The sequence below is a fragment of the Ailuropoda melanoleuca genome, chromosome 4, assembly GCF_002007445.2.
Source record: "Ailuropoda melanoleuca isolate Jingjing chromosome 4, ASM200744v2, whole genome shotgun sequence".
NCBI lineage: Eukaryota > Metazoa > Chordata > Mammalia > Carnivora > Ursidae > Ailuropoda > Ailuropoda melanoleuca.
In genome coordinates, this window is record NC_048221.1 from 123,063,726 (window position 1) to 123,078,544 (window position 14,819).

General features: G+C 39.8%; 1 protein-coding gene across 7 annotated transcripts in view; it reads right to left on the reverse strand.

Annotated features, from left to right (window-relative positions):
- Positions 1-11,779, reverse strand: part of ZNF512 (zinc finger protein 512) — a 32,672-nt gene extending 20,893 nt beyond the window's left edge. For 3 of the 7 annotated variants that reach the window (XM_019808135.2, XM_019808131.2, XM_002913762.4), the window contains exons 1-4: positions 11,625-11,779; positions 11,039-11,097; positions 915-1,099; positions 161-256 (exon numbers count right to left, since the gene is read on the reverse strand). In XM_019808135.2, the coding sequence (XP_019663694.1) occupies positions 161-256; positions 915-1,099; positions 11,039-11,097; positions 11,625-11,654 (370 nt within the window). In that variant the 5' untranslated portion in view covers positions 11,655-11,779. Of the gene's footprint in view, positions 1-160; positions 257-914; positions 1,100-7,711; positions 7,765-11,038; positions 11,098-11,624 lie in introns of those variants that run through there. The other 4 variants (XM_011234691.3, XM_034659729.1, XM_011234699.3 and 1 more) reach the window with 4 other exon arrangements.
- Positions 11,780-14,819: the final 3,040 nt, after the last annotated feature.

Genomic DNA, 14,819 nt, shown 5'->3' on the forward strand with positions numbered 1-14,819 from the left:
GAAAAAATGGGTAAAGTCAGGCAGGATGGAAGCCACTCCGTGCCAAAAATGAAAGGACTCAACAGTGCTTCAAGGGCCAAAACCTAAGGGCTCTCTTGTACCCCCAAAGAATAAAGCCCAGGCACCCAAGGAAAGAGAATGGGCAAAGTTACTCCCTTACCATAAAGCTTATGCTTCTTCTGAGGAAATTCTCGATAGTCTTCATCTTCTTCCTGCCTGGGTTTCCTTTTTCCTTTGGTTGATAGTCCACCTGACCCTGAAACACCATACAAAAATAAACCAACAAAACCCTCAGTACAGCTTACAAGTGAACATCTCCGCCTGCCTTCAAAACATCATTCACAACACCATCACAGAGAAAGACCATCAGTGAGCAAGGGCCGCACAGAAGTGTTTTGACATTTTTAGGGAAGTTGGTAAAACTTCACTAACTCACTCAACCTCCCCTTTTCCCTCTTTACTGTTCTCCATCCAAGTGATCAATTGTTCCCTATGAGTAATAAGAGCCTTCAGGCAATGTGCTTTCTTTGATCTTGATTCAAGGCTAACACGGAAGTAGAAGGATTGTCCCAGATAAAGGGCTACTAAGGACCCTTGAGACGATGCCCACCAAGACAATTACACCCAGATTCACCCTTCCACCAGCCCCTAAACTTCAACAGAGGATCAAACTGGAACAACGGGAAAGAAGCTCAAATCATGTGAAGAGAGAAGTCTGACACCAGTCTAACCTAGAGGAGTGAGATCAGCAGATTTCACTCTAAAATAGAAGAGCAGTTCACCAAGTTGAATAATATGTGGCAGGCCTAACACAAATGTGAGAGTCACATATGTGATACTTAATACTGAAGAGTCACTTTCAACAGCTACCTAGAAAGTGCTCTGCCTTTGAAATAAGACAGGGATACCGATACCTTCAACACGGGAAGCAGCTGCTGGCTTGACCCTTCTCATCTTCATCCAGTATGTAGATTTTCGGAAGGACGGTGGAAAATCACTCACTGGCTCACATGAAGAGGCAGATGATGAGCCGCTTAAGGAGTCATCGTGAGGGATAGTGTACTGGAAACTATTATCCTTTATGGAGCACTGGGTCCTGCTATTAATACGACACAAATATATATACCACAAAGGAGGATCTGGAGTAAAGTTCCCATTAATCATTTTATATCATAAGAAGACAAGTTGCTTACCTATACAAAAACTAAGAAGCCTGATAATAAAAACAGAATTGAGACTATAATCTAACAACTGCAATGGTTGATCAAATGCAACATATAAAATTTATCATTATACTTCACTGTAATAAGAGAAACCAGTCCACATTAATGATCACTCTGCAGCCCAAGTAGGCATTCTTTCCTAGACGGATCAAAGAAAAGAAAGTAGTCAAAGTAACAGGGTGTTCTATGATCCTTTAGAAGATCCCCTGGATCAGTAACCAGGTATGACCAGGCCTCCCTATTTCTCTGACAGAGGGACAGTAACTAAATAGTATCCCTGAGAAAAAAGAAGGAAAAGAACAGTTTGTATGGCCCTCGTCTGATCCATCTTCCCTCTCCCTTAGCCTCCTCCCTAAACCTGGTGTCAGGGCTGTCCTGTCTTATTTAGGCAACATGATTCTTAGCTTCCATAGTTAAAGGAAGGCTGCTACCTTGTCTGAGGTAAGCTGACCAGAGAAGTCTGGTATACAGCTGGATCCAAATTCCCAAATCTAAGACCAGTCAGTATGCAGTTAACAAACATTACTCAGTAACTACAAAATATCTTCTAGGTCATTTAGAATGCACAGAGGAGGAACGGTTCTCAAAGCGTGGCCCAAGGACCTCGAGACATACCTTTTCCATCTGAAGATCTGTGTGAGGCCTGTGTTAGGTTTTTGGTTATATCTGTTATATAGAAGATGACCCATGGAGGAAGAGTGAATAAAGGGAGAAGGCTTAGCAGCTTATTGTAACAGTATGGATAAGAGATGATAAGGACTTAAACTAAGGTTTTGGTTTTTTTTTTAATGATTTTTTAATGATTTTTTATTATATCATGTTAGTCACCATACAGTACATCCCCGGATTCCGATGTAAAGTTCGATGCTTCATTAGTTGCGTGTAACACCCAGTGCACCATGCAATACGTACCCTCCTTACTACCCATCACCGGTCTATCCCAATCCCCCACCCCCCTCCCCTCTGAGGCCCTCAGTTTTAAACTAAGGTTTTGTAGTAGAGATAAGTTGGCAGATTTAAGATAACACTTTAGCAGTAGAGCTGGTAAGAATCATACAGAGGTTTGTGGTAAAAAGGAGATGGAAGTAACACAGGTGACCATTCTTAAGAAAATATATAAGTAAAATATGATACAGGCCTACTATGGAATACTGTGTAGTTGTTGGAAGCAATAAATCATTTTTACACATAAAGACATGAACATAACCAAAAAATATACTGCTGAATGAAAAAAGAAACAGGGGTGCCTGGGTTTGGCGCTCAGGTCGTGATCTCAGGGCTGTGAGATCAAGCCCTGCATCAGGCTACGTGCTCAGTGCTGTGTCTGCTTGAGATTCTCTCTCCCTCTGCCCCTCCTCTGAGTGCACATGCACACTGGTGTGTGCACTCTCTCTCTCTCTCTCTCTCTCTCCCCCCAAAAATAAATAAATAAATCTTTTTTTTTTTTTTAAGATTTTATTTATTTATTTGACAGAGATAGAGACAGCCAGTGAGAGAGNTCCCCCCAAAAATAAATAAATAAATCTTTTTTTTTTTTTTAAAGATTTTATTTATTTATTTGACAGAGATAGAGACAGCCAGTGAGAGAGGGAACACAAGCAGGGGGAGTGGGAGAGGAAGAAACAGGCTCATAGCGGAGGAGCCTGATGTGGGGCTCGATCCCATAACGCCGGGATCACGCCCTGAGCCGAAGGCAGATGCTTAACCGCTGTGCCACCCAGGCGCCCCAATAAATAAATCTTTAAAAGAAAAAAGAAACAGAGCAAGACTTAATGTCAATTTGGTAAATTAAAAACAAATATACATGTAAACAACACTAGCTATTTTACAAGGATTCATAAATATTTAAAGACAAATATCAAACTTGCTAACATGGTTGTCTCTGGAAAGGAACAGAAATGGAAACAGGGAAAACAAAAAACAACAGGGACTGATGTCAGTATGCTATGAACAGGGAAGAATGATTTTCCATTTTCTGCACGAGATCCAAAATTACAAATTTAGTACAGCGAAGTCCTGATTCTGCCATGGTGCATAAGGTCACTACAGCCCATCCCTCCTGCTGATTATAACTAAAAATCCTGGACTCTAAAAAGTAAACAAAGTAGGTGGATTGTGGAGGAGTCAAAACTAGGAGAAGTGACTCACATGGGGTGTGCTTCCCCATTTTGTTTGTTTTCCCTCACATGTGGCAATGCAGTAAGGGTGGACCCCATTTGCAGAGTAGCATGGGCAGCCTAAATTCCAATAGAAACTCTTTCTGGCCAGAGAAACCAGGAAAAGGGTCTCTACAGACTAAACTGTGTGAGGAAACCATGAAGAGGAGACAGGCAAAGAATGTGACCTCATAATTCTGTGAATGAATCCACACAAATCGCAGCTTAATCTGAACTACATATGTGTAGAGCGTGCCCAAACTAGCTTAGCAAGGGCTTCGAGTATAAAATCAGATTTGAACACACTGCACAAGTCTCAGACTAACCCCCGAGCTGTAGTAAAAGACAGATCCAAACCAATGTATCAAAAGCTTGGAGAAATGAAACAAGGCTTGAAACACCTGGGGCACCTGGGTGACCTAGTTGTTAGGCGTCTGCCTTTGGCCCAGGGCATGATCCTGGCATTCTGGGATTGAGCCCCGCATCAGGCTCCTCTGCTGGCAGCCTGCTTCTTCCTCTCCCACTCCCCCTGCTTGTGTTCCCTCTCTTGTTGGCTCTCTCTGTGTCAAATAAATAAATAAAATCTTTAAAAAAAAAAAAAAAGAAAGAAAGAAAGAAAGACCTGAAAAAGTCCCTGACAAACCCCTGAACTATTCAAGACAGACCTAAACCATCATAGCAAAGACTCAAAGAATGGAACTAAGATTGAACCAATGCCCTCAGAAGGCAAGACAGAACTTATGGTCTGAACAGTAAACAGGTTACTTGCTAAAATAAAAACAGCAATGATCCCCCAGAAGATTCTAAAAAAACCCAAGGTCTATACAAATAACATTTATAATCTTGGGAATAAATTCCAAAGTTATGCAATGCACAAAGAACCAGGAAAATGAACATTATCCCAAAAGGAACAGATAATGAGCAAATGTCAACCCCAAGATGATCCAGATGTCAGAACTATCAAAGATTTAAAGCAGCTATTATAGGGACACCTGGGTGGCTCAGTTGGTTAAGTGTCTGCGTTTGGCTCAGCTCTGATCCCAGGGTACTAGTATTGAGTTCCACATCGGGCTCCTTGATCAGCAGGGAGCTTGCTTCTCCCTCTGCCTGCCTCCTCCTGCCCCCCGCTTGTGCTCTCTCTCTGTCTCTGACAAATAAATAAATAAAATCTTTTTTTAAAAAGCAGCTATTATAACTATGCTCCATGAAATAAAGGAAAACACACTTGAAGTGAAGGAAAAGGTAGGAATTCTCAGCAGAAAAAAAGAAACCATAAAAAAGAACTAACTGAAATTTTAGAACTGAACAATACAATATTTGAAATAATAACAGAATCGGCTCAATAATAGAACGGAGATGACAAAGAAAAGAGTCTGTGAACTTGAAGACAGAAATTATCCAATCTGAAGAACAAAGAAAAAAGACTGAAAAACAGTCAACAGAGCACCAACAATTTGTGGGTCAGTATCAAAAGGTCTCACTTAAGTGTAGACTTAATGCCAGAAGGAAAGAAAAAAGAGACTGGGACACAAAAAATACATTTGAAAAAAGTAATGGTGGAAAATCGCCCACATTTAATGAGACATAAATCTACAGATTCTAGGAGCTCAACAAATACTCTATAGGATAAACTCAAAGAAAAACACACCTAGACACATCTTACTGAAAATATTCAAAACCGAATATTAAAAGAGAAAAATCTAGAAAGCAGCTAGGAAAAAAAGACATGTTACATACAGAGAGCAATAGTTTGAATGATCACAGAATTCTCAATAGAAACCGAGGAGAACAGAAGACAGTATAAGACAGTGTAACATCTTTAAAATCCTGAGATAAAAGATTCGTCAATCTAAAATTCTATACTCAGTGAAAATATCCTTTAAACATACTTCTTCAGATAAAAAAATTTTTAAAAAAACTTGTTGACAGCAGACCTGCTCTATGAAAAACACTAATGGAAATTATTCCAGATATGATACCAGAGAGAAATCTGAGTTTTTAGGAATGAAGAAAGAGCAAAAGAAATGGTAAATAGCTCGGTAAATATATTAACAAAGATGACGACAACAGCAAAACCCTCTTTAAAACAAAATTTTAACATTATCTGCTAAGGTTTTCAATATATGTAGATGTAATACATATGACAGCTATACCTTAACGGTCAGCAGGCAGGGGGTTAAGGACTCTACAGGGTTGTGAAGCTTGTACATTTAAGCAAAGTAGTAGTAAATTAACTCTAAGTAACCTATGGAACAATAAGTATGTATATTGTACTTTCTAGAGCAACCACTACACAAAAAAGAAAGAGAAAAATAAGAAAAAAGAGGAAGAAAGAGAGAGAGATTCAAAAATCAATAAACTAAAATAGGACACCAAATATTCAAATAATCCAAAATAAGATATAAAGCAACAAAAAACAAGGTACGAGAACCCAAAATAAAATGGCAGACCTAAATCCAACCATATCAATAATTAATTTAAATGTTTATGGTCTTAACACTCCAGTTAAAAAATCTGAGACTGTTTAAAGGTGAATAAAAAAGCGATACTCTAGTACAGTTGACCCTTGAACAACACAGGTCTGAGCTATATGGGTCCACTTATACATGGATTTTTTTCGATAAATACGGTACAGTATTATAAATGTCTTTTCCTGGCAATTTTAATATTTTCTTTCCTGTAGCTTACTTTATTGTAAGAACACTGCAGTATATAATATATGTAACATACAAAATATGTGTTCCAGCCAACAGTAGGCTATTAGTAGCTAAGTTTTGGGGAAGTCGGAAGTTATATGCAGATTTTCAACTGTGTTGGGGTCAGCATCTCTAACCACTGTGCTGTTCAAGGGTGAACTAACTGTATGTTGTGCCTACAAGAGGGACACTTTCTTTTCTTTTTTTTTTTTTTTAAGTTTTATTTATTGAAGTAGTCTCTATTACCTAATGTGGGGCTTGAACTCAAGATCAAGAGTCAAATGCTCTTCTGACTGAGCCAGCCAGATGTCCCCAAACTTTCAGTATAAAGACATACATTGATTGGAAACAAATGGATGAAAAAATTATACCATGCAATCAGCAAACACAAGTAGGCTGGAGTGGCTATTCTAATACCAGATAAAACAGAATTCAAGACAAGAGTATCACCAGAGATATAAAGGGACACTTCATAATGATAAAATTAACAAATCATCACAAAGACCTAATTACTCATTGTAGGTGTCTAGTAGTAGAGGCTCAAAGTACACAAAGCAAAACTGAGAGAATTAAAGCAAAAAAACAGACAATTCTACAGTCTCAGTAGAAAATTTTAAGACCTCCTCCTTTCAGGAATTGGTAGAACTAGACAAAAATTCAGTAAAGACACAAGAGGTGTGAGCAACACTATTAGCTAAATTACTCTAGATTAACTTTAAGGACGCTACATCCAACAACTACCGGATATAGTCTTTTCAAGTACGCACTGTGCATTCAACAAGATAGAGTATATGCTGGGCCATAAACTTTAAACTAAAAAAGATGAAAAATCATACATGTATTCTCTGACCACATCAGAATTAAATTAGAAATCAAAAACAGTAGAACTAAAATAAAAAGTAAATCCGGAAATGAAACAATCTACTTGTAAATAATTCATGGGTCAAAAAGAAATCACAAGAGAAATTCAAAAATATTCTGAAATGAATAAAAACAAAAATACACACATCAAAATTTGTGGATTGCAACCAAAGCAGTACCTAGAAGGAAACTCACAGCTCTAAATACTCCTATTAGAAAATCAGATCTATAATCAATGACAAGATTTCATCTTAAGATACCTTGAAAAGGCCAAAGTAAACACAAAGTAAACAGAAGGAAAAACATAATGAAGAGGAGAAATTCATGAATTAGAATAGACAACACAGAAAATCTGGTTCTTCGAAAAGACCAACAAAATTGACAACCCTGTGGCTAGACTAAGATAATAGCAACAAGCAACTAGCAATGAACTTATAAAAATAGTATCATTTACAATAATATAAAGAAACACCTAAGAACAAATCTAACAAAAGATAACCAAGAATTTTATAATGAAAACTAGAGCATGTTGGTGAGAGAAGTTAGGGATCTAAATAAATGGAAAAATATAGCATGCTTGTAAGTCAGAAAACTCGGTATTGTTAAAATGGCAATTTTCCCGAAACTGATTGACTGATTCAATACAATACTGATCAATACTCTAGCATGCTTCTTTTTATAGAAGTTGACAAACTAATTCTAGAATTTATATAAAAAGACAAAGAACCTAAAATAAACAAATTTTGAAAAAGAACAAAAGAGTTAGATGACTTACCCTATCTGATTTCAAGACTTACTCTAATCCCACAGTATCAAGACAGTTTAGTACTGGCAAAAAGATAGATATATACATCAGTGGAACAGAATAAGGAGTCCAGAAACAGATACATACGTTCAAATAATTCCTGACAAAGGTGCCAATGCAACTGAATAGGGAAAGTCTTAACAACAGGATATACAAAATGAAAAGAAATTAACATTGACTCTTACAACACACCATGCACAAAAAATTAACTTTAAACGAGTCATAGACCTAAATGTAAAACCTAGAAAACTTCTAGAAAAAAAAAAAGGAGGAAATCTTTGCAATTAGGAATGGCAAAGTTTTCTCAAATAGAATACAAAAAGCATGAAACATAAAAGGAAAAAAAATAACATTTTAATCATTTTTAATGATAAATTTAAAACTGCTGGTCTCCAAGGCACCCAGGTGGCTCAGTCAGTTGACTGGCTTTAGTTAAGGTCATCATCTCAGGGCCCTGGGATTGAGCCCCAAGCCAGGCTCCATGCTTAGCAGGGAGTCTGCTTCAAGATCTCTCACTCCCTCTGCCCTTCCCCACACCCTAAACTAAATAAATAAATCTTTAAAAAAAATAAAAATAAATAAAATTGGTCTTCAAAACACACCACCAAGAAAAATGAAATGCAAATCACAGATTGGAAGAAAATATTCAAGACACATCTATCAGACAAAGGAACTGTATTCAGAATACAATTTTTAAAAATACTACAATTCCATAGTAAGATAAACAACTCAATTTTTTTTAAATGGGCAAAAGATATGAACAGGCACCTCCCAGAAGAAGATACACGAATGGCTAATAAGCACATGAACAGATATTCTACATCATTATTCATCAGAAAAATGCAAATTAAAATCACAATGAACCACCACTATACACCCATAAAATTGGCTAATATTAAAGACTTACTCCCATACACTGCTGGTAGGAATATTAAAAAATACCACCAATTTGGGAAACAGGCAATTTCTTAAAAAGGTAAACATACTACTGATATAAGACCCAATCAACCTAAGATGGTAAATCTTAGTAAATAAATACCATCTTAGGTATTTATCAAGACAAAAAAAACAAACAAACAAAACATTTTTCCGCACAGAGACTTGTACATGGATGTTCACAGCTGCTTTAATTCTGTTTAGCAATAAAAACTAATTTTCACTCAAAATCATTGAGTGGAAAAAAATCATGAAAAAGAAAACATACTACATGATTTCGTTTATAAAAAATCCTAGAACATGCCAACCCACTATATGGTGAAAGAAAAAAGGTCAGTGGTATCTGGGAACAGGAGTAGAGGAAGGAATGGATTGCAAAGGAACCCAAAAAAATTTTTTCAGAGGGATGGAAATGTTATCTTGATTGTGGTGACACTGTTATGGTTATTTACATATATCAGAGCTGGTCATACTATATACTTTAAATATGTATACTATAAATATGCGGTCTATTGTACTTCAATTATACCTCAATAAAAGTATTTAAAATTTTTTAATAGGAACTGGCAGGCCTTGAGGGCCAAAACCCACCATCCAAAACAATAGGAACAATCTCTACTAGCAAGACTTAATAGTATCAAGAGGTCATTAAAAGTCAAGTCCCATGTGACTCCTCTTGGTAAACTGTCCTCATAGGAGTTTCTTCACTGTCAGTGTAGGACTCAGATATACCCATATTCTCTCTCATGAATAAGTACAAGCACAGAAATAAATAAATAAATATCGATAGTTCATATACTTAGTATGATTAACATCTTGGAAATTAAATCAATGTTGTTAGGGAATCCCTCCCTATGGGTCTCTTTTATTTTCAAAGGACTCAACAAAAAACAATTATCTAGTATTTTACAATACTTGTCAAATGAGGGTAATTGATCGCTTGTAAAAACCCAGATTAATCTCAAACTTCCCTTTCCATAAATATGGCAAGAAAAAGACTTTGGTTTAAACAATATGATCATAATCGTAGTGACTTTATAATCTGTTGTGGGCAGCACACCTTTCGGTCTCAGCTTCTAACCACAAGAGTGAAAAGTTTCATCGACTTTCAACTCCTTTCTGATCTACCGAGAATTTTTCAGAGTCCCTAGTTCATTCTCTAGGTGCAACTACTTAGACTTCATTAGAAAATTATTTCAGTTCATTTCAGTTTCCTTTGCAGCCTCCGTTCATTCTCCCCAATCCTTAAATGCTGATGTTCTCTAGGGTTTCATTTTCTAATCTCTTCTAGTCTCACTTCTCACCAGTGGTTCTCAAACTTCACAATCTCTTACAAAGTCACTTAAAAAGAAGGATTCCTATGCCCTAACTCCAATGATTCTGATTCAGATTAATACATGAGGACCTGTTAATCTTTATATTTTTTAACAATTAACCACTTGCTATGCCATTAAATGCTTTTACCTGTTCACATTCTGTTCTCTATGAAAAAAAAAAAAAATACCTTTTCCTTCTGGCTAACTGCATTATTCCTTGACTTTCAAGTCTGTTTAGGAGTGACTTGATCTGGCAACTCTTCCCTTCTGAACTATCACTCACCTTCCTCCAAATGCTACATTAAATTCCTGTTTAAAAATATTTACTTACACCTTATCATGAAACAAATAATACATTATGTTAATAAAAAATTAAAAATTAAAAAGAAATAAAAATAAAAATATTTACTTATACCAATCATGTTGATGTACTTTCTTGTCTCTGTATCTAACCTACTACAGAGCTGGCACATAACAGATATTCAGCAAATGTTATCTGAATGAATTAATTCCTTTCAATGAATATCTACTTAATAAGAATCTTTCGTACTAACAAATATGGAAAAGGTTAGCACATTCAGTCTACGAAATAATAAACAAGTCTTAAAGCCAAATAGCCTGAAAATACAAGGATTTCTTACAGCCATTTTTATCAGTCCCTCCCATGAATACATCAATGTATTCATGAGTATATACTTGACATCGGAAGATATGCAGGGCTACACTAAGTCATACGTTCCATTTTTAATATAATTCGTACTCTTCTTTGCAAGTTAGGCTCTTCTCCGCTATATTAGATTTAGACCTGCACTGTCCAATCAGGTAGGCACTAGCTACAGGTGACTATTTAAATTTAAGTTAAGATTAAACACAATTTAAAATTCAGTTCCTCAATCACACTGGCCACATTTCAAGTGCTCAAAAGCCATACGTGGCTACGGTCTCGGACAGTGCGGATACAGAACATTTTCTCATCATCACAGGAAGTTCTACTGGACGGCGCTGGCGATACAATTATAAATGGATCCCAGAAAACCTCACTTACTTCTTAGCTCCCACGATCTTCGTGCTCCTCTGTTGCTTAAAGGATGTGGGTTCCGGAGTCTAGCAAATCGCAAGCACATGAGTGAATGCTAGGGACCTCTGAACCCTGACCACAAAAAGACGAATCCCTCTGTGCCCAGAAGAAATGAAGCTCTCCCCGGGCAACTACCTCAAATGGAAAAAGGCAAGACTTTTTAAGAAAAGTGTATCGTCCTGTCTTCCTACAGAGTTAAGGCAGCTGACAACACCACAGTCTTTCTTCATCTCCACCATTCCCAAAGCTCTGTCCCAGATAAAGATTCTAAAGGGAGGCGAAAACAGAGGACAACGGATATGGGAGGTACTGGGAATATAAAAGGAATAGAAACTAATGGCAATCTGGCGAGTAACTGCGTCCAAGGAGGTGGCAACAGTCAGCGGCAAGTGGGGAGGAAAAAAGGGAGACAGGTAGATCTGACCTAGAAGGGTGGGGCCTACGATGGGCTCTCATAAAACCAACTCTGAGCATGGGACAAAAGCGAGGGACCGCGTGTTGCGGGCTCCACAGCGCTACCCCTAAAGCATAACGGTCAAACCGAGAAACTCACGGCGGGTACTGCACCGAGTCTGGAAGACATCACTCCCTCTCCACGCCTAACAAATCCACCCAAGGGCTCCGGCCAGACCAACGCCACTTCCGCTCTCCTCTCCGCTCCCGGATGTGGAGTTGGCGCCGCGGATCCCAGGTCTGAACGTCTACTTCCGCCTGGCAGCTTCCGAGGGGGCTGCGGCCGGAGTGAGTCACGTGACACGCCTCCCTCCCCTGAGACCCCGCCCCGGGAAAGCTATAGGTGGGGTTTGGAGCCCCCAACCTGGCCTCAGAAGCGCTTCTTCGCGTTCCATCCGTTTACACACCAAAAGTCCCTCCACCCTCCATTCCCGACCCAGCACGACGAGTGGTCTTTCTAGATGGAGATCAGTTATTGCCCCTTTATTTATCTTAAAGAAATTACAGACCCATTCCCGCCCTCCCTCCCCCCAGGTAGAGAGGCATAGAGGCTCTTTGATGGCTGAGGGTGCAGGTATTGGAGGCAGTGGCTGAGCAGGAAAGAAGCCAGGAAAGGGGCAGCTCGGTGAAGACTTGAGCCAGTCAATGAACAATGGGGGCGAATCTCTTCTCATCTATTAGCTTCAGGCCTCTAAACTTGCCCTGCTTTGGAGTATTTTGTGTGTGGTCCCTAGGAGACGTGTTTGAGTAACCCTTGCAATCTTTAGACAGACTACGTCTGAGCCTCTCCCTAGGAAAGCTGTGCTTGAGTCTCTCCTTAGCGGGACTGTGACGGGTTCTCTCAGAGGGACTGAGATGGTTTTTCTCAGACCAACTGTGTTGGCCCCTTTCAGAGTGGCTGTGTTGGCTGTGCTCAGAATGACTGTGACTTTGTCCACTTCTTTCAGAGGGACTACGATGAGTTCGCTCTGAGGAACTGCGACCCCTCCTCTCAGAGGGCCTGTGCTGTCTTCTCTCAAAAGGGCTGTGTCCTCTCCCCTCTAAGGGACTGTGATGAGTTTTCTGAAAGAGACTGCAATTGTTCCTCTCAGAGGGCCTGTGACATCTTCTCTCAGAGGGACTGCGACATCTCTTCTCAGAGGGACTCTGATGGCTCCTTTTGGAGAGACTGTGATGGCTCCTCTGAGAAGGACTGCGACATCTCCTCTCAGAGGGACTGCGACATCTCCTCTCAGAGGGACTCTGATGGCTCCTTTTGGAGAGACTGTGATGGCTCCTCTGAGAAGGACTTCGATGGCTCCTCTCAGAGGAACTGCGACATCTCCTCTCAGAGGGACTGCGACATCTCCTCTCAGAGGGACTCTGATGGCTCCTTTCAGAGAGACTGTGATGGCTCCTCTGAGAGGGACTTCGATGGCTCCTCTCAGAGGGACTGCAATGGCTCTTCTGAGAAGGACTTCGATGGCTCCTCTCAGAGAGACTGTGATGGCTCTTTAGAGAAGCACTTCGATGGCTCCTCTCAGAGGGACTGCGATGGCTCTTCTGAGAAGGACTCTGATGGCTCCTCTCAGAGAGACTGCGATGGCTCTTTAGAGAAGCACTTCGATGGCTCCTCTCAGAAGGACTGCGATGGCTCTTTAGAGAAGCACTTCGATGGCTCCTCTCAGAAGGACTACGACATCTCCTCTCAGAAGGACTGCGACATCTCCTCTCAGAGGGACTGCGATGGCTCCTTTCAGAGGAATTACGTGGGGTTTTCTCCCTTAAGAAGCTATGGTGGTTTCGCTTCTTGGGTGTGAGTTTCTCTCTAAGGTGACTCTTTGAGGTTCTCTTAAGTGAACCATGTAGATTTCTCCCTTGGGCTTGAACTCTGGATCCTGTTTTGGAGTTCTTAGATTCCTGGCTAGAGATTTCACTTCTGCAGAAGTTTTTCTTAGCTTTGCTGCTACTGTCATTTTGAACAATACCCATAGGCTGTCCGACTGAAGTGGTTTTGAAAATGGCACTTCTTTGGGAAACTATGGGCTTGGGCAGTTGGGTACATCTGCGTTGGAAAGAACTATCCCTTTTTGGTTGTTGAGCTGATCTGAATTGCTCTATTTCTTCCCATAACATCTTCTCCTGCTTAGTGGTTATGTCTGTTGGCTTTAGCTTAACAACTGGCATACTGTCTCTTTTGATATCTCTTGATAGGGAATAATCTCTGGCTTTTTGTTTTGGATGGTGGTTTTTGCTCGAGCGCAAATGGTCTGGCCTTGACCTGTCCTCAGGCTTCTGCCCAGCAAAAGCCATAATTCTGTGTGCTGTCTGGAATGCTTGCTTTAAGCCTTGAAAAAGCAGTTGAATGAATTTGGGTTGGGAGGATTTCTTAGATTGTCTTTTTAAAGAGGCAGTAATTGTCTGAGATGCTCCATTCCTCTTCCTTCTTAACTGGGCTGGTAATTCCCTAGAAGGACTCTGAATTGTGGTTCTACCATTTGTGTAGAACCTTGTGTTTTGTGTTCTGCCTCCGTTAGTGATTCTTTTCATTGGGTATTTTGAACTATGGGTCTTTTTGGTTCTCCTTTTAGCCCATTTTGCAACCTGATTGCTTTCAGAGTCACTCTCTGGCAGAGAATGAACTTGAGTAAAGTCATAGTACCCCAGGTCTCCAATTCCTGTCTTTCCTACTAGGTCAGGGCTGCTATACTGCCTTCGCCTGATGTGGACTTGTACAGGAGCAGGAGATTGGGAAGACCCAGACCGGAATTCTATTGTAGAAGTAGGACTCTTGGAAGCTCGAGTATAGACTTTAGCTTTCCTCGGTGATAGTGATATAGGACTCCTTGGTGTGATGGGTCTGTCTCTTCTGCGGTACTTTGGCACTTGGGGTCTTTTCCCAGTTCGCAACCTAAAGCCAAGATGCAACCTAATCTCTCCGTGGCCTTCAGGAGTGCTTACAAGGTGGAGCTGTGGATAGATAAGAAGATAAGGCCCAAAGGTGCCCTGTAATTTATGAGAGCAATTAAATCCTGCACATCGGCCACACTGTAGGCAGATAGGGTATTTTAAAACCAGACCTGAAGTTAGAGGTGGAGGTACATTTGGGGGTATTTGACTCCTTAACAGTTTTGCTGCTATTTTTAGCTGCAGATCTTGTAGCAACTGGAACTGTTCTGAGAAGTCAGTTTTGGCCTGGGGAAGATAACTTGGCTTGAGACGGTGTTGGGACTCAAAAATCCTTGTCTGTGAATTACTCTTAGAGTTCTCACTCTCTTCCACTGTAACAGAATCTTTCGTAGTGAAAACTATATTG